We start from the raw sequence: 20,863 nt of genomic DNA on the forward strand, positions 1-20,863 counted from the left end.
TTTAGAGGAGAAAGTTTTTCACTGAGAAGGTGGTGAGGTGCTGGAACAGGTTGCCCAGAGATATTGTGGGTGCTCAAGGCCGGGCTGGATGGGGCCTAGGCAACCTGATCTACTGCTTGATCCAGCAGCTGGCAACCCCGCCTCTGGCAGGGGGTTTGGAACTGGATGATCCTTGAGGTCCTTCCCAACCCAAGCCATTCTATGATTTCCTGATTCTATGATATACTTCATCTATGTTGCTCCACCATGGTGCTTCAGTCTCAGCCTAAAGAGGACTTGTTCTATGCATTAGAGTTGTTTCTGTAAGCTATTCAGTCTTTCACCTTCACTGAGACTCTCTGTAAAGGGTACTGATTGAAAAGTGAGTATTCGCACCCTAGCAACTCAACATATTTAAATAGTTCTGTGGGGAAACAATTTCTGGCCTCTGCCAGGCCAAGCCATATGTAAATCCATCAAACAGAAATGAATTTCCCAAATGCATCACCTGGGTTAACTGACATTTCCTAAAACAAAACTGAAAAGCCATTAAAATCCACAGCTGACTTGTGAGCGAAAAAATCACAACATTGTATCTTGAAAGCCCTACTCACAGATCTGTCCACCACTTGAAGATACCTAGATCTCACCACACTGAATGTTGATCAATGGGATATAACAATGGAGGTGATTCTTACGGAACAGCACTCTGCCATTGCTGGACAACCTCGCAGCAGACCTTTCCTACTGAGGCAAGTGAGTACACCTCGATGAGTGTCAAGGTGACAGAAGTCTCAATTTTTGTATTAACCATGGATTATATTGTCACACAACAACACCAAGTGGTCAGTCTTGGCTCAAAATAATGAAAGACTCAACGTTTAGGTTAGGCATGATTCTTATCAGGACACCTACCTGACACTTCTCTTTGAGGTCCATGGCTACGCAATTCTGTAAGCATGTCCAGTAAGAGCGGATTGCTTTTCAGGGAAGAATGTCTCCTAGGTAGAGATGAGCTTGGTTATATTTACCACATCACCATCTGTGGAAATAGAAGGGGAAGCAGTTAATTTCCCAATATCACTGCCTTTAGGACAAGAAAGTAATGGAAGTCACATAATTCAAATGGTTTTTTAAAAGGAGAACTGGGGATCGGAAAAGTGCTTTCGACAGTATAGCATCTCCCTCTTTACTCAGAATTGATCCCATTTAACTGGAAACAGGAGATGAATTAAGTTCTCTGTGCCTCAGGGTGAGAGCATTGCTGAAGCCCTGACAGACTGTCAGGCAAGTCCCCAGAAAAAGCTGACCAGACTCTGGATTCTGTTAGGTGTTGGAGCAAGCTGCTACCCATAGCTATTTGTCTTGCTTTTCTTATCAACTGGGAGCTTTACCCAGCTAAGCTCTAATGAAGCCTGCAGTAATGATTCTTCTATTTGCAGAAAAGCATTCCCAATCTTTGATAGAGTTATGCTGCTAGTAACTAGACCATTTTTATTGTAGCACACGGGAACTCTAGCAGAATTAAAGCAGAATTGACTCTAGCTGAAGGAAGCAGCTCTGGAGCTCCCAACTTTTTCTAGACAATATGCTCCTAGATCTCCCATAGCACGCCTCTCCATGGGGAGAATTTATAGCAGCATTCCAGTACCTGAAGGCGGCCTACAGAAAATCTCAGGAGGGACTTTTTGTAATGGCATGTACAACATGAAAATTGGAAATAGCTTTGAACTGGAAGAGTATAGATTTAGACCACATATTAGAAAGAAACTCTACACTGCGATGGTGGTGAGACACTGGAACAGAATGTCTCACCAGAGATTGCCCAGAGATGTTGTGGATGCTCCCTGCCTGGAAGCGTTCAAAAAATCTTCCAGGCTGGATGGGGCTTTGAGCAACCCCATCTAGCACAAGGTGCCCCTGCTCCCATAGCAAAAGGGATTGCAACTAGATGATCTTAAGGGTCCCTTCAACCCATCCATCCTATGATTCCATGATATGATTCTACAATACTTTCTGAATACTGTGGTGCTACATAATTTCAAGGAAAATAAAAGGCATCCAAAGCTTACTCAGAAGGCCACTACTGCCATGCTGAAGTTAGATATAAATATCCTCTCTTGCAGGCAAGTACTGCCCCTGCATTCTGGGAAGCAGCAAGTATTTAGTATTCTGCTTATCAAAGAACTGCTTACAGTACAGAAACTAATGTCGGCAAGTGCAGTTTTCTATCTGCCATCTGCCACAAGTCTGGACTCTGCTCTACTCTGTTCTGTGACTCTTGTCAGTATGCACACATCAAGGGAACAGAGCTATTTTCAGGCACACTGTATCCCAGTCAGGCCAATCAGCAACTGCAAAGAGAGGATCAGATGAAGTTACAGGAGCAAAGCTGACAAAGAGTGCTGGGAGTTGGAAGGAGGAAAACGCAACTCTGCATGTTTGCATGCAGCAGCTTAGAGCATCAGTATCCCATTTTTAACTTGAGCATCATTTCTATATAAGGCAAGGCAAGATGAGATGATTTTAAGATGGAGAAGATGGCCACTAACAATGAGAGGGCTAAGAAATAAATCCAGGATTCTTCTTTTTACCCCATCCCCAACAGAAGATTCATTAGATCTACCAAGGGGTTTGTGTGCCTTGTCCTTACACATTCAAACAAAAAATTACATGCCTGTCTTTCTCTCTGGATCTGCACTTCAGAATCATAATTATCAGTGACATGACCAGGCAACTGGGAAGCCACAGGCACAACAGCAGAGCAAGTAAAAACATCTTCAGCTGTTTGTTCTTGGTGCTGTATCGCTAGCAGCAGTAGGGGCCATGCAGGGAGACAGTTGGGCAGGAGGCAGGATTTGCTACACTACAGCAAATGACATTCTGATTCAAGCACCAAACTGAAACGTGATCTTGAATGCAAAGCACGCCATTCCTTAAAGTTCAAGGCACATCATTTGCATGCTTACGAATACCACCCTGAAGTCCTTCAGTGCTAGGAAGCAGCATACAAAGCACAAGTGCTAAAAAGGAAAGACTAGTTAGAAAGATAATTCTTATCTAGATAAAATCAAAACCTGTTAAAATGAGCGATATACTAAGAGCTTGTAAAAGCAATCAGAGCAATGCATGCTTCATCATCACATGTGCTCAGGGCTTCTCCAAAATTAGCTCCAGGTCAAGTGATGCTAAAGGAGAAGACAAACCATAGTGAGAAATATCTTTCCTAAATTTCTACACTAGAATTGGTATTGAAGCCATGTAAACTGTGACTTGCAAGCTTTCTTTCAAATACGTACTTGACCAGAATAAATATTCTCCAAGGTTGTTTGCAAATGCCATAGCAACTAAAACCTCATACGCATCACAGAGGTCTTGCAAACACCCAGAAAATGGCTTCACACAATAAGGAGCTGAAGCAGTTTATGCATTCTGCAGGCAATGTACAGTGTACAGCTGTGCAGAGATGTGCATTCATTCACTCTAACTCTCCCCTACAGACACTTGGAAAAAAAAGCACATTCGAGGAGCATTTCCCTCAGCATTCCCTCAGATTCCCCACAGCATTCAATCACTGATTGTCTAGAACAGACTATAAAATATGATGGGGAAACTGAACACATCTTCATGTTCAGTGAAACTATCAAAAATGAATTCCTCAATAACAGAATTCCAATCCATCATCAAGAACAGAAACAAGAGGGAACCTATAATAATCAAAAAAGCAGCTGCCTTAGGAAAACATGGCTTAGATAGAGCCCATTGTTTTGCTATCAGCAGAAACATACGGACTTCCTACTCATGAGGAGCTGATGTCTGTCTGCTAATTTGCAACACTGGCACATTTGCTGGCATATGGGTTCTCAGAGATGCATAAAGTGATAGTGTCAACTGATGTGAGACCCACTGAGAACACAGAAGGGAGCTGGCAGCAACACTTCTTGGCTTCAGTATTGGCTTGCAAAAAAAAAACAACTTGTAAAAATTTGGACCAGCTAAACATTCTTTGCCTCAATAACCTCATATTACTGATACGGATATACATATCCGCATCAGAGAGAAACTGTGAAGTAAGCGTATGAGTATTTGTAAGGTGAATCCTCTAAATTGGTGTTGTATATGTGCTAAGTATTATCAACTCAGTAGTGGCCAAACGTCTCATTTGTACATGGCTGTGAAGAATCAGAAGTGCATTTCACACAGGCTTCACTCCCCTTGCTAGGTGACAGGAAGTAGAGAGAGATCTATTCTACCTTGACTCAGGAGCAAGGTTAAACTTGAAATTCACTTTAAAATTTGTCTTCCAGCTGAAAGTATGCTTTTCAAGAGATAGTACTTGCTGAGAACTTTCAAAAGGAATAAAGATCTCAGACTCCTTCCATATTTCTTCAGCAAAGAACCTGTGCATTAGACTTGTTCCAAAGAACGTTGGTGTCTTAAAGCAAGAGCTGAGCTACAAGGAAGGAATAGGGAAGGAAGGCATAGCTTTGGCACACCAGTCTTTATCTCAAGTAAATATCCTCAGTGAGAGTACCAATTTACTTGAAAGATAAGATGAGTAAAACAAAATGCTACACAACTGAAAGAACACCTTTTTTCCTTTTTTCTCTGGTGACTTGATAAGCAATTAACAGATCTGATCAAAAGAACGATCAAAGTAGTTTAGTCTACCTTGCTCTACCCACAGTAGTTGATGCCACCCCAAGCTGAGGAACAATATATCTGAAAGAGTTTAATTATCTTCGTTTTTCTTTCTTGGGAAGAATAGATTTTAAAGAAGAGCGTATGGGAACCGCTGAATCACGGCCTGAACCTCTGCCTGACTGCCTGAGGCAAGCACTAGGTCAGCCATGGGAGCACAGGTGAAGGCAATTCACCTGTGCTGCTGGAAAGGGTGGAGCCTGGCTGCACTCTCCTACACCCATTTAAGAGCTGACTGCCAGTAGGAAAGGAACTCTTCCTGCAGATCTTTCCTTTGGAGTTTTACAGTGAGCCCAGGATAAGGGTAAGCTCTCTATCTGCTCTCTTCTTGGAATAGTAACCTGCTTAGCCAAACTCTCTTGTTTATTTCATAATTAACATCTGTATATTCATTGATTATACAAAGAGTATTTACAATTAAAGGACTGAAATTGAAAAATGCAACCAAAAAAAAAATTGTGAGGGCCTCTCCAGCTTCTGCAGAGTGATGATGTCATCTGCTTTGTGGTATAGTATCTTAAATGGCAACTAAAACATTTTACAGCAAACATATGAAGAATTCACTGCAAAACTGATAGCTGTCATTCATCGTGACAATGGTTATTACGGTAAGCAGGATTTTATAACAACCTCAATCAAACAAACACTTAAACGACTGAAAACCGCAAACACACAGCAGCCCAAAATAAAATTAAAAAGACCATGTTGTATCTATAGGCTCTTCAAGTAAACTTTTTGCTGATGTACACTGACTCACAGAGAAAAGCATAGCTTTTTCTCTTAATTTCACTTTATAAATAAGACTGTATAACTGCTCACAGTAAATCTAAGTAAAAAAAGTTCTTACACCAGTGTTTATCATTTGGAGACATTTAACTGTAGGCAAATTGTTACAAGTCACAAACTGAACTGGAGATTGAGCACCTGGTGAAGGCGTGTAGCTGGCCTAGGGAGTGCAGGCAATGTGTACCTGTGCTTCCCATGTGACCAGAAGGGTTGGACCCAGGGGCCAGCCACTGAAGGGAAGATATCTTTTAGACCAGTCTATTTTCTGGGAAGGAATGCTGCATAGCTAGAGAGCTCATTCACCAGCTGGGTGAGTTCCATTCTTCTTTCTGTATATGACTATTGGCCTACCTGTGAATACTTTATCTGGTGTTGCTAAAAAGCTGTTGGAAGAAATGCTGTTTCTTTGAAAGTAGAACATTAACAAACAGCATAGTGGTAAGAATGTTTTCTGAGAATTCCCCCAAAATAAGCACAGCATCTGAAGGCTGTTAGGGTGATCACGTGCATACGTTCATTCAAACAAAATACTACTCTTAAGTGGAAAATGCACTGTTCAGTTCAATAGACTTTTGTATTTTACTATTTTCATGAGTTCCACTAAAATCTTATGATGAATAACTGTGTCTAGAATCATGGTAGTAAGCTAACTTGTTCTACTGTGACTAGAGAACAGAAAAGTTGTGTGTGGCTCACTAGCAAATTTTTTTCCACTGTTCACTTAAGAGTATTCTGGACAGAGATCCCAAGTGCTCCATGAGGTACAAGTGGTCCCATACATAATTACAGGTGTTAAAAATCCAAATGTGACAAACCAAACTCTGTCCTACAGGTAGGATGGTGATGCTCACACCCTAGGCAGGCCTCTGTTTTTGGACAACCCTACCAAAGGACTTGTCCTCTGGCTAATCCCCCATGGCTCACGGCAAGCTTCACCAGTCATGGGGGTATATAAGCGCTCACTTCTAGGGTGGCTCTTGTTTGAGCAGTTTGATCTTAGCAGTGTTTGCTGTGTCTTCTAGCAGCTAGTCTGACAAGAATGTATCTGAAACAGGGGTGACATCCAAGAAATATAAATTTCAACAGTTAAAGATGTAATATGAAGACTAAATGGAAAAGTTTAGTTTTCTAGGTTCTGCTTGTGTTGCCAATATTTGTTCCTGGGACCTAGGCTAAAGCTGCTAATATTTTAATCTTCTCATCAGATAAAGTGTTGGCAATACACTTATTCAAAGTGTTCGAGTTAAAAATATGTGTTGATGTGCTTGAATTGAAGATGACAGAGGAAAAGTACTAACTGAAAGAACACAAGATGCCTGTATAAAGCCAGCAGCACGTATGTCTGTATTATACAGATTTCTTAAAATGTGAGTCCTATGCTTTCTAGGTTATTTAAATTCTGCTCCATTTGAACAAGATGTGTACTTTAACATAGTACAGTAGCTGCTAATAGTTTGTTTACACTGTAACTTGTTTTTAAGGAACCTGGAATGTAGATGTTATTGCATCTTCTTGTGCATACTGTGCTGTCCACTCTGAACTTCATTTCTACAATTACTGTAAGAAATAATAGGATTTCAAGTAATTTTGCCATGGGCTTCATCTTTTTTGAAAGTATGTGTGTAGGAAGCTGTACTACTTGGAGCTGCTTCAGGAGAATTGATGGATAATGCTGGGTCCGTGCACTGCCGGTCTGGTAACTTTAGGTGCTGGTAAGACTCAGTTAGTTATCAAGTACGAGCCGATTATCAGACGTGAGCCCCGACGCGAGGGTGGGCACTGAAGCGCTTCCTTCCGTGCGGGTGGGCCCGGCTGCAGCCCCACCTGCGAGAGGAGCGCACAGCCGGGTATGCCTTAGAACTACCACGTGTCGGAGCTTTCTGCGATTTGTTTCTTTCTCTCCCATCTCCTTCATAAGCCGCTAGGTAACGCTCCTCTGAGGGGAACGGCGCTGCGCGGGAGCCTCCGGCCCGAGCTTTGGGGAGAGCTTTCCTCAGGCCTCCCGACAGGGCCGGGGCTAAGGGGGAATCCCAGCTGTGGGAGCGCGGGCCCTCCCGAACTCGCTCCACGGCGGGACGGAGCCCAGCCGCCGCCGCTCGGCCTGTACTCACCAGCCGCACCGGGCCGCCTCAGCGGGGAAGCCGCTCGCCCTCCTGGCCTCCCCCAGCGCCGCCGGGGCCGCCATCAGGGTCACTGGCAAAGCGGGCCGCCACGGCGCTGGGGACCCGCGGTGGCGTTTCGAGGCTGCCTCAAGAAGCGGGTACCTGATTGGTGGGATCCCGCGCGGTCGGCCGTACGCCGTTCGCTGATTGGTGAGATCTGAGTGGCGCGAGAAGCCAAGAGGACGCTCTGGCGGCGGGTCACCCTGAGGCGCGGCGGCTGAGCCCCGAGCGCCGGGCTCCCTCAGCGGGACAACAGCCCGTCTGCCCCCGTGAGTGTCGGAGGGAGGGTGCTGATCTCCCACTGCGGAAGCTGCTTTTGTCGTAGGGCGACCGACCGAATGGAAGTGCGGAAGGAGCCGTGAGGCAGCGAGCGCACGGGCGCGTGGAGCCGGTAATCTGAGGAGAAATCTGAACCGTTGCTCAATCCGGAAAGGAAATCTGGTGTGAGGCAGAGACGGCTCACTCTGCCTTTGCCTGCGGAGTTTGGGTTCTGTCTTCTGAATGCATGGTGGAGCAGCTAAACTGGAAAGGTTTATGTTCTGTCTTTATTCCCTTCCTGTAATTCGGCGCTCATATATCCAGGTTGTGATGTGCCGCTCCCATATGAGATTTCTCTACAGAAGTGATGTTCATTGGCGTGCTGAAGTGCAGATGCCACACTCTAGTGGAATTGTGTACATTACTGTGTAAAAGCACAAACAAAGAGCTCTGCGCTGTTTTGCCTGCAATTACGTTTTGGGTGAGAAAGTGGGATTTAAGAGTGTGCTCTCTGTGCCTTTGACATAATCTGAACTGAATGTACATTTGATTTTAGGAGTTCTACAGTATTGTTTGCAGCTCTTTTAAATACCTTATAAGGCTTAGTAAGAAGAAGATGACTGTGGAACTTTGGGCTTTCCTGAGCTTCTGGTTACTCAGAACAGTCTCCTAGAACCAGAAAAGAAAAATGGAACTCCAGTACACATGAGTGACACTGTAAGCCTTTACAGTTCCTTAAAAGGGAATAGTGGCAGGTCTAGGGGATTTCCTACTGTAGTTTAGACACAGTATGGGGAAGGGGATAAGTGATTTACTGGAGTTGTAGTAACATGAGATCATGAGTTGGGCTTAGTGCTGTGTGAGCATCTTGTTCCTCTTCAAGTTGTTTCTCCACTACCACAATAAAATGTACTTAATTAGTAAAATGCTTTAAAGAAAAGGTTAGAGTAAAGAATCTTGAACAGATTCTGGATTACTTGGTTCTAGACACAGGTTCCCTGCAGGTCTCAAGCAGGCCACTAATAAATGCTGCTTTTTCTCACTGTTGTGTTCTGAATAGAACTTCCCCTGCATTTGTGGAGGCTAATAGATGGGATACTTAATCTATTTGTGTCTTTATTTGCTCCTTGGTAAACTTGATCTAACTGTTCATCTCAGAGTGATTTAAAAACCTTGTGTTTGTAGAGCATGTTGAATTTAAGTGAGAAACATTATCAAAACACAGTATTACAAGGATGCTTGGAGGAGTAGAAATACCCTTGAATTAGACAGTGTTGCTAGGAGATGCAGAAATAGAAAAGGTGATCCATTGAACAAGCTCTCATGATTTCTAGTACTTGATAGTAAAGGGAAAACTGAACAGCAAAATGCTGTTGAATACTTAAGATAAAATAACCTGGTACTATTTTTTTCAAATCTGAGATATTTGGCTTAAAGACTTTTTTCTGTAAGAGAATGCTCTGTTCATCTTACCTTAAGTAATCATCCTCTCATTTTGTGTTACAGAATTGTGAATGAATGTTGTAAAGGTATCCAAGATTATTTCTGGATCTTTATGGTATTGTAGTATTCCAGGATGGAAAGTTCAGATGGGTCAGTTTTGCCTGCAAATTAGGATTATTTTCCACACTTGCTTAAAAATGAATATTAAAACTATTCTTTGGGTGCTTTGTTCCACATCCTTGTGCCTCTTGCAATTGTGGAACTGTTTCACTGTGCAAAGGCCTCAATATTGTTTCGGTAGGAATTGAATTTAAAGAAATGAAATAGTTAATGCAAACCCTTGTGTGCGCTCTGAAAATCCTTGTGTCTTCAGCGCAGGGATATGATGTCTCCTCTTGGGGCCACAACATATGGACAGAGACGTCTCGTGCAGTAATCTTGTGCTTCTGAATGAATTGCAGCCTCTGGCAAATCCAAGGGAGCTACTTAGCCTCCCTGTATTTGCCTTTCAGTCAGTCCTCATCAGTGTGCTGTTTTGTGTAGAGCAGATGTGAGAATTTGAGTAGGAGCACTTCGAAGCAGATACTGTATGTGGAGGGGAAAAAACTCTATGCTTTCTTTAAATTAAGCTCTTTAAAAGGTGTTGAAGTTGCATATAACTTTAATCAATGTGATGAGCAGCATTTCTGAATGGTTGTGCAAAATAAAAATTAAATTGGTGAATTTCTTGGTATTGTTTAGAAGAAGCAATTGCTGTATGACTTCCTTTTCCCTGTGCCTCCCCCCAGCACCTTTGATGCCAGATGCTAGGATTTAACTGTATTTCTAGTACTTGTATAGCTATAAGGAATTAAAAAGAGGAAATTGATACAAAACCTGTTTGAGTCTTAAATATTTAAAAGCAGTAGTTGACCAACACCTCTTCAAAAGCTCAAGGGAAGACAATATTTCATTTTAGCCAAATGATGTTGCTTTCCAGCTTGTGTTTAATGTGTAGGGAAGCTGTACATAACTCAATGTTTTTTAACAAAAAAGTGGGTTATTCCTCTAAAGAACAGGATTTACCCTTTTATTAACGAACATCTTTGTTTTTCTTCCGACTGAAAAGTAATTAGCTTGGAATTGTCAGTTGTCTTGAAAATCATAGGTGACTAAATTGTGAGCAGGAAGAAAGCAGAAGCTTTTTTTTTTCTTTTTTTTTTAAACTGAGGGAGATAGCACACTGTAGCTGGATCTGTTTTTTTCCCTTTTACAGACTTCTGTCAGAGCTTAAGCAGCTCCAGGTGATCCCAGCCAACTTGAATTTCTTAATGCCTGCAGTGGCTATTACTGTTCTCAGGTATAGTGGCGTTTCCTCCATAGTAATTTTTATAAGTCTTGCTCTGTCTTCTATATGTGACTGTGGTGATGCATGGTGTAGAAGAAAATCTGCATTTATTATATTTTTCCTTGTTCTCTGAGCTTTATTGTAAGACTCATGAGCAATTGTTTTGGCCCAGTTCTATTTTAGCTAGTTCTGAGCCTAAGCTAATTTTTCTTTCTGTTCAGTTAAAGTCCAAGCAGTCCATGTTTGTCTTGTTGGGGATTAAGCTGCTTCACAAGTACTCTTCAGATCTGTAATGAGTAAAACTGAAGTGTTCAGGCAGATCAGCTGTTCTGTCTACATCTCCAGTAGTGACACTTATCTACTGCACTTAGATTCACAGAAACAGTTGCAGTAATGTCAGTGTATGTGAGAAAGTCAGAGCAGAACATTAGGATGGTTTCTAAACAGGGAGGAGTAGTTGATAGTTACAAGAAGGCTCACAAGTCAAGAGCCATCAATTCTGTTCCCAGTGCTGTTGAACAGTGTGGCATCAGTTTGTGGTATGATTTCTAGTGAACTTATCTGTAGAAGATAGATATTTATATTTGTTGCATCTACAGCTAACAGCTGCCAACTGCAATGAAACTAAGTCTTTTGTATGTAGCAAACTAGTTAGTTGTCCACTCCATTCACTTATCTGCTCTCAAGAAAAAGATGCAGAAAAAACACTTGGACAGATCAAATTCTTTTGTGATCAGATTCTCTTGTTAGCACTGCCTCTCAGTGTTGCAGATACAGGTGTGTGTGTGTGGGGGGGAAGGGGGGAGTAGACCAGAAACCTAGTTCCTAAGGTTTTTAAGGAACTGTGGTAATACTAGTTAAATGCGGTAGATCCACCAATGGACCAAGCTTGTTTGGTAATCATTTTAATACTTCTATCTGTAAGTAGTATCTGCAAATCTATTTTGTGTACAGATTTCAGACTATAGCCTAGATGCTAGGCTCTTTCAATGTATTTGGTCTTTCTAGAGTAGGTCATTTGTTTTATCATGTGAGGCACACTTGTTTAAGCAACTTCAGCTCTGGGACACCTTATCATCTAGTAAATGGAGTAGTTGAAGATTTTGTGGTCATTTTCCCAGGCTTGATTTTTCATAACTGAGGCCACCATGGATTGGTGTGAGGCGGTGTTGCTCTTGCAACAGATCCCCCTTCCAGCATTCTCTCCTTGCTGTACTTACATTCCTAGCATTCCTCTATTAGCTGCACCCTGTTCCTCTGAGATGTATAGGAAATCAATTCTCCCACAGTTGCCAGAACAGTATTTTGGTATTATGTTTTCAGCTTGCTGGAAAACTGATCAGGGCCTTCTTGAGTTGTGTAAGGCTATTCTGTATTCTAGTTAGCAGATTACTTGGATTGTTTTCAATAGGAGAAAGCCTTCTGTCTGGGTTCATACATCAGGTTGTTTTTATACAACTACAGTCATACAAAGCATGCTATGTGAACTGCAGTGATATAATGCAGAATTGTGATATGAAGCTTTCACCATCTGAAGGTGAGCTGAGCTAGCCAGAGTATTGCTTTCAAAAACTAACAAAACACTGCAGTTTTTTGAAGTCAGGAAATGTGTTGGAGGAAGAAAGGTACATATTAGCAATGTGTTTAATTTTCTGTGCCCGAAGCAGTTTTTAACCAAAAAAAAAATACTGAAGACAGTTCCTAACATTCATAGTTATTGGCCATTGTTTACTGTACTGTAGCTCTTGATAGCAGCTCTCTATGAGGAGAATGAGGCTGGGAACAAATTTCAAGACTGCAGAAAGGACATTCATGCTCTTTGGAGAGCTCTAACAGTGAAGTCCTCTTTGTGGTTTAGAAGACAGCCTGAAATACAAAATGCAAGTTTAAGCTATGTTATCTTAAATAAAGTTTGTTTTCAAAAGCTTGTTGAAAAGGTGATAAGTCAGTGAATCATAAGTACGAGGAAGCTAGGTATTCATCAAGGCTGAAGACTTCCTCTGCTAGAATCAGACAATTATATCCCAAGTTAATTCCCATTTTATTTCTGATACTGACAGTATCTAAACTACTCAGATGATTATTTTTTTTTTCTCTCGATTGATTAGAAGCCTTAAAGAATTTGTCTCATGAAACTTCCCATCAACTTAACAAGGATGAATTAAAGCTCTGCAGACTAAGGATTATGTGCTTTGTTTTCTAGCAAAGCTTGGATTTTCCTTGATGTAGCCTCTGCCAATCTGAAAGGGATGACTGCTTACTGGGCCCTTACTGTTTTGCACTGTCACTAGAGAGGTTCTGCTGTAGTTAACTTTATTGACAAATGCATGTAGAACTTGGAGACCACTCTAGCTCTGTTCTTTCCATTAAAGCTGATAATTTCTTTGGCAACGAAGAGAATGGATACGATTTAAAGCTACAGCAAATATTTTCAAATTATGAACCCTTGGTAAGTTCAGTAGCTCTCTTGCTTGAGGAATAGGCCTCTGAGCTCCAATTCAAGCTATGATGCTTAGTTCTCAAACCTGCCTTTGAAGTCGTATGTGCTGATGCCCTCAGCAAGCAGGAGCGAGAGGTCATGTTTTTACTCCTTTGAATGAGAAGAAACAGTCCAGAACTCCAGAAATCTTCCTGGTTTATATTTAGCTTCTTGCATTGGCTCTACAAGGAAATACACTTGCAGCATCCAGTAGCACTATGATAGTAACAAAAATATAAATTTGTATACTGTGTCTAAATATATGCCAGAGCTGCTTGTCTGGTGGAGTATTATGTTAAGATGTACACCAAGGTCATGACTTGCTGTGACAGAAAGTAGCTTCTAGATGACATGCAACGTAAGTTCTGAGTTCTAAGGTAGAAGTTTATGTGAATTCCATTGCAAAGACACAGACATTAACGTAGCTTAGGTTAAAAGTGGTGTCAAAATATCATTAAGGCTTGTGTTCAATAACTAATATTAACATGACTGCTGTTACAAGTATTAAACCTCATGTCATCAGTAAAGTTGTATTAATACAGCATATACCAAGCAGTAATTTTAACTGTAATTTAAATAAAAAAATTAAAATTACCTTTAAAAAATGTAATTAAAGTTTTAGATGGCTAGTAGTGCAAAAATAAAGCTTTAAATCTATTAATAGCAAAAAAAAAAAAATCATACATTGATTTCTGTAGGCTGCTTTGAGGTCTTTAAGAAAAGATCCTAAAGAAGTGTCAGGCACAAAGTTTTATCTTAAAACTTAAAATACTCAGAACTACTCTCAGATTTTTATCACCACAAATGGTCATAGAAGATTCATGCTATTCCTGGACCACAACATTATTTGAAATTGATCCTCTAGCAAAACATCTCTTTCACTCTAGCTTACAGCTGTGCTGGTATTTCAGCTTTTGCTGCAGTGAAGCTGCACTGGTATTTGTACAATAAGTTGTACACTTTAAAGTGTTGACTTGCAATGAGGGTGAACAACCGACCTTAATTGATCTGTAGACAAGTATATCTCTATTAGGAGCATTTTTCTATAACACTTTGATCTCTGCTATTTCTGAAGTCTGTTGCTTATCTGGTCCTGTAGGACTGCCCTTTTAAAGTCAGGCAGCTACAGCCTCTTAAAGTAGCCATTGTTCATCTGGTAGCTGCTAGCCATATCTGGTTTTTCAAGTCCAGTGAAAAGTGCCTGCTGTAACTTTGCTGTGAATGTTATTTAACTTATAGAGGGCTTATTAAGAAGTTCTAAATCTTCCCTTTGAAGTCAAATGTGAAACCAGAGAATCTAGCTCTGTGCTAGCAGTGGGGACTTCAGACATCTTAGAAACTGGCTCTGATTTCAGCAGTCTGTGTCATCCTAGGTAAATTACTTTTGCATCCTCAGAAAGAATGTCTGAAACATTCGTAACATCCTTAACTCCCGAAGCTCTTTTTCAAAAATTGGAAAGGGTAGAGATTGAAGTATTAGAAGAATTCATATGTTCCCCTAATGTCCAAATCTGGTAAGAAATTAGAATTATAATCCCTTAAATACAATGCTACTAGGATGAGAAAACATTTTTCTAAGGGTTTAAACCACAAATTTCATACTAAAATGAAGTTTAAAAAAACCACAGAAAAACCAACCCTCTCAAGAATCCTCATCAAGCTGCTTAAACACTTAGATTGAAAATGTTACCAGTGTTTGCAGAGCATGGTTTATAAGGAGAGTTGTATGAAGTAACAGTATATATTTTGATGTTCTTATCTTGGTGTGGACAAAACCGTGAATCCCCTTTCAGGGGAATTGAAGGAATTGAACCAGTTTGGTGTTTGTTTTGTTTTTGTTTTTTTAAGGAGGACTTAACTGAAGGCTGAGATATACAACTGTCATAAAACAAAATATCACTTCTGTACTCTGAACTGAGATGTAGTCAGACTTCAGTCAGAATAATCCTGAATTTAGATGAGCCCAGGTGTGAGCTCTGCACTTTGTTACATGCTATGCTTAGACTCCACATTCCCAATCTCAGCTTCTTTTCAGAGGGTGAGGAATGATTCCTGCAAAATGAGCAGGAGAGAACCCTCTATAGTTTGCTTGTGGCTGGTCATTGCTTGTTTTGGGAAACTGGCAAGCGGATGTATTGTATAATTGGCTCCTTTTCGGATTGGTAGTGTAAAGCCTCTGTTTCAGAATCACAGAATCATAGAATCACCAAGGTTGGAAAAGACCTAAAAGATCATCCAGTGCAACCGTTCACCTATTCCCAATAGCTCCCACTAAACCATGTCCCTCAACACAACATCCAGCCTTTCCTTGAACACCCCCAGGCTCGGTGACTCCACCACCTCCCTGGGCAGTCCATTCCAGTGCCTGACCACCCTTTCTGAAAAGTAATACTTCCTAATGTCCAGCCTGAATCTCCCCTGCCGTAGCTTGAAGCCATTCCCTCTGGTCCTATCACTAATGACACGAGAGAAGAGGCCGACCCCCAGCTCACTACAACCTCCCTTCAGGAAGTTATAGAGAGCAATGAGGTCTCCCCTGAGCCTCCTCTTCTCCAGGCTGAACATTCCCAGCTCCTTCAGCCTCTCCTCATATGGCCTGTGTTCCAGACCTCTCACCAGCTTCGTTGCCTTCCTTTGAACACATTCCAGGGCCTCAATATCTTTCTTGCAGTGAGGGGCCCGAAACTGGACACAGTACTCGAGGTGCAGCCTCATGAGTGCTGAATATAGGGGAACAATCACCTCTCTGCTCCTGCTTGCAACGCTGTTTCTGATGCAAGCCAGGATGCCATTGGCCTTCTTGGCCACCTGGGCACACTGTCGGCTCATATTCAGCCGAGCATCAATCAATACCCCCAGAAATAGCTTTTCTCTCTAGAGCATGAGGAAACATTCTCTATGCAGTTGCTTCATTGATGAATTGAGTATTGCAATTACAGTCTCTTAGAGCTAAAAGAATTGTAAGAGGGCCATATAATTAAACCTTAGAATGAGCTGCATGCTCAGTCTAGGTTCTGCCCTCTGCACACATTTTAATGCATTGTTTTTCAGCATGGGTGCCTAGCAGAGCTCAGCATAGATGGTTATAGAGCACCAAGTGTGCAGCTTTGCATCCTCTCTGTTCCAACAAAGGCTGAGGAGCACAGCATTCATGCTGGCATGTAATTTTCCCTAGCAGTAACTTTCCAAATGCACTTCATGTTACACACCATGCAGTTAGGCCTCCCTGTCTTCCAGAATAGCAGAGGCACAGATAAAGGAGGCATATATCTTGGAGAGAAGAAGGAAAAAAAAAAAAACAAACCAAAAACAAACAAACAAACAAAAAAAAACCGAGTGGTTTTACGTCGGAATTCCCGCAGCCACGGTTTCCTACTTTTCATGGGGATAACGAATGTATTACGAATGCCGCTCGTTTCCCTAAGGACGGCTCGATGCCTCGGCCCACGAGGCTGCACCCACGTGGCTCTCCTCACGGAGCCCGGTCCCGGCACCCGTCCGTATGAGCTGCGCATGCGCGAAGGCCGCTGCCTGTCTTCCACGAGGGACGTGGGTGCGCAGGCGCCGCATCCGCAGCGGGCGGAGCACCGAGTGGCTGACAGGGCCGCTCTCGCGAGAGTTGCTGAGGGGACGGCGGCGGCCGCGGCGGAGCAGGCGGAGGGGGAACCGCGGGACGGGGTTGGAGCTTGGGCGGCAACCGAGGCGGCGCTGGAGGGGCGAGCAGGCGGCGAGAAACCTCGGGCGGGGCGGTGGCCCCCAGCGCTGCGTGGTGAGTGCGGGGGAGGGGGGGGGAGGGGCGGGGCGGATCGGCGCCGCGCCGCCGATTTTCCCCCCCGTCCTCAACCCCCTTCGGTGACGGGAAGGCTTTTCCAGGCCTGGCTTCCCGGCTTGCTGAGAGGACGCTGAGCGCTGGCGGAGGGCGGCCCTCTCTATCGTGGCTTGCGCTCCCTGGGGGCTCCGCTTCTCTCCGTGCTCCACGGTGCGCTCCGCAGTGCCGAGGCTGCGGGCCCGAGTCCGAGAGGCGGTGCGTGCTTCTAGGTGAGGCTCTGGCTGGCTGGGCGGCCTGGGCCGGGAGAGGTGGAATCAGATCCTGTGTTGTCTGCTGGAAGGAGTTTGGTCAGGTGCTGCTGTCCCTAGAGGTCTTCAAGGGCAAGTTGGATGGGGCCCTGAGCAGCCTCCTGGTCTAGTTTTAAATGTGGAGATTGGTTGCCCTGCATGTGGCAGGGGGGTTGGAGATTCATGATCCTTGAGGTCCCTTCCAACCCTGGCTATTCTGCGATTCTGCTTGGGTCCCCAGCTGGCCTGAGAGCTGGGTCTGGGGGTGTGTCTGTGGGGGGGTGTGCACGAGGGGAAGGCTCTTGGGATACGTTTTAAACCTTCCACAAAGGGGTTCTGTAGCTTTAGGTCTTTTCCAAAGGTTGAAAGGTTGTGAGGTTGTGACTAGCCCGTAGGCAGGTTAGCATCAATACTTTTCTTTCTTCTAAACCTTTTGGGTCGAGCTTTAAATGTGAGTTTCTAAGGTAGCGGTTTTTTCCTTAGCTTTTTCTTTCTCTTCTGAACTTCCTGCTTTGAGATTCAGGGTTGGTTTTGTGCAGTTGGCCCTAACTTGGCAATACAGTTTCAAGTAACCTATGGAGGACATGGATACAGCCTTACTAACTCACAACTTCTGTCCTCAAATAGTGTTCTCTTTTATGACATAAGAGAAAGTTTTATGAAATATACTTAATAACTGGGCGAATAATTTGTAGATCAAATACAGCGTTTAGGGAAGTTTGTTCCTTGTTCTAAAAGTTATTAAATGTTTTCTGTCAAGAGCTGAAATTTGAAGGATTGAAGGATTGTTAATCTTCAAATGCAATGTCGTTTGTAATCCGGTTCTGTACAAGTGTTGTACAGTGAGAATTTATGCCCAAAATGGTCATTGAGTTGTTGTAATCTCTCATGATTGAGTCATGTAGTGTTTAAAGTATTTCATAATACCAGAGAAGCTTACAGTATTTGAACTTTCTTTATACAATCTAAAATAAGAAAGTGAGAATAAATTTCTGCTAAGCTAATTTTTTTTTACTCAATGAAATGATTTGATCTGATAAATATCTGTGCTTTTTACTGTAGCATAGTTTTGTACTTATATCAGGACTTGTCCTCTGACAATACGTACTTAAGGAAGGTGAAATGTATTAAGCTATGAGGTATTGAGTGCCGAGTGAATATCATTTATTATCCTTTGTGTTCTGGCTTGTATATGTTGATAACTTCTGTTTTACCTGGTTAGTTTGTTTTGTTATGTTGTGTTAATTTGAAATCTTAAGTGCAGAGCACTGATTCTTCTTTCTATTCTTTTGTTTAGAGCTGACACTTAACATCTCTGCCTGTCTTCCTGATGATGTATCCACGTGTTTTTCTTTCCAATACCCTTAGTAATGTTTTGTCCTCTAACAGCTGATGAGGCTTAGACTCTGTTTCTTTGCAAAATCTTCTGCTGAATCCGTTTTCTTCCTTCCCTCGCTTTATCTGTTTTATACTGTTCTACTCCTCTCCATATCAGACTCCAGAGGAATAGTAAAATGAGAAAAATTAAAAGCTCTTACCTGCTATTAAAAAAAACAGCTATTTGTAGGAGCAGTGTAAGAGGCCTACGTTACCTACATGTTTTTTGAAATATCACTTAAAAAGATCATGAGAATTGTTTCCTGTTGGCTGCAGTGATGAGGTTTCTATTTATAATTACTTGTATTCCTTCCTGATCTGCAGCACTGTATTGCAAATAAAAGTTTGCTGTTAGCTGCATCTGCAGCCTTTTCTTCCTCTTCCCTTTTTTTTTTTTTTAAGAGCAAAACTCAGTAAGGCAAGGGGTGGAAAACAGTGATATTCTGAGAAATCTTAGATGATCTTATTCGAGCAGCAGCTGTTAACTCTTGTAATGTGTACTCACTGTGTTCATGTTTTGACTGTGCTTATGTTCCTACCCGTCTTACCCTAGTTAAGCTTATGGAGCTAAGGTTCAGTAGTGTGCAGTGTGTCCTGTTTCAATGCAGTCTGCCAAGAGTGAATGCCTATAGCTGTACTTCCAGTGGGCAGTGACATAGCACAAGACACTTCCACAGTAAGCTTGCTTTTTTCCCCTTATGCAGTGGATTTCTTCTAACAGTTAATAACAGTTAAAAGATCCTAAGCTTGGATACTGTACATTTATTTCTGGTAGTTCCATTAGCACAGACAAACTGTTCAGTTGCGGTATTCGTGGCTGTTGACAGCTTTGTTAGTTTCACTGGTGTTTTGCTAGCAGTGTGTAGGAGTACGAAAGAAAGCCCCGAACTCTGTGAATGTGGAGACTTTAATGAGATGTTCTTTGGTTTTTTAAGTGTTCCTTTTCATTCTGCCAGTTTACTGCAGTAGAGATCTTTGTTCTATTTTTTTGTCTCAAGCTTCATCCCTACTTATGGAGCTGAAGATTGGACAAGCACGTTCTCTGCTTCGCTGCATTCATGTAAGGCAGATTTCTTTTTTCCACAGAGGAGTTATAATGGTGCCTTTCTGAGTAACACTGCTCTTTCTGGACTGTGACAACAAAAAACTGAATTAGCAGGTGTGTGGGTGAACTGATGTTTGTAAGATCTCTTCTGTATTGGAGAGTCGTTGACAAGCATCAGCTCTCTGCTCACTCTGCATGGGATTATTTGTGATGACTGTTAATTCACCATCTTCCTTCTTTCAGTTCTGTTACCTTCTCTGCTATCAAATGAATCTAGGCTTACATTAAATCCTATTCTAACCTAGATTGAGGTTTATATGGAGGTTAAGGAGTTCCAGGGTGTCTGTGTATGTAATGCCAAATTTGGTGTCATCTCTTCTTTGGTGCCATAAGAGATGCTGGACTCAGCGCTGCTTTCACATGCTCCTTCTGGAGATGTTTGTTATTGTTTGACATACTTGGCTGCTCAAGACAGTAGAGCTTCAGAAAGGTTGCTTTCATGTTAGACTGGGCCCAAACTGTTGTTTATATATAATTTTATGTCACTTTGATAGACACTCCTGTTAAGTGCTCTTACAGAGTATTATGTAAGAATATAGGACTTCTGAGATGTACAGAATTATTCGTTGGCTTGTCTATTAAAATCTATTTAAATCGGTGTAAACTGTGTGAATGGAAGAAAACGCAACGGTAACACTGTGTAAGCTGCATCTCGAGCACGAGTTTTCCATTCGGGAATCGGAGCGCGCTGCCCTCAGCGGTTCCTGCCCGCCCGCCCCGGCGCGCCCCGCTCTCGCGCTGCCCCCGCGGGCGGAGCCGTCCTCGCAGCCGTGCCTCGCTGCATGGGACCGGACTGTGCCGCACCTCGGGCCGCCGGCTCCTCTTGGTGCCACCCCCGGCCGCCGGCTGCGGGGCCCCATTGGCCGCCGGCCGTGTCACTCGGGGGAGCCGGGCCTGGGCGAGCACGGGCGGGAGGAAGCGGCTGCCGCGCCGGGTGGAGGGAGCGGCTCTGGGCGCGGCCCCGGCCATCGATCCGGGCCACTTCCCCTAATGGCGCGGCTCTTCCTCCTCCTCTCTCTCCTCTAGGGCGGATCGTCCCCTGGCCTCCCCTGTATGTGAGAGACGGGGCCGGCGCCTCGAGCGGAGCCGGACCGTGGGAGGGTTGAGCCGGGAGCCGCCGCGGGAGGAAAGGAGGCTGCGGGGAGTGCTTCCTTCCTACTGCCCGCACTGCTTGGTGCGGCAGCCCCAGC

General features: G+C 43.1%; 1 protein-coding gene across 1 annotated transcript in view; it reads right to left on the reverse strand.

Moving 5' to 3' along the window:
* TMEM94 (transmembrane protein 94) overlaps nt 1-918 on the reverse strand; it is a gene marked incomplete at both ends in the record, with an annotated part of 37,805 nt that extends 36,887 nt beyond the window's left edge. The window contains one exon of the mRNA XM_079544379.1: nt 895-918. Within this exon, the coding sequence (XP_079400505.1) occupies nt 895-918 (24 nt within the window). The remainder of the gene's footprint in view (nt 1-894) is intronic.
* Between the last annotated feature and the right edge of the window lie 19,945 nt (nt 919-20,863).

Source organism: Tetrao urogallus, assembly GCF_951394365.1.
Source record: "Tetrao urogallus genome assembly, chromosome: 18".
Taxonomy (NCBI): domain Eukaryota; kingdom Metazoa; phylum Chordata; class Aves; order Galliformes; family Phasianidae; genus Tetrao; species Tetrao urogallus.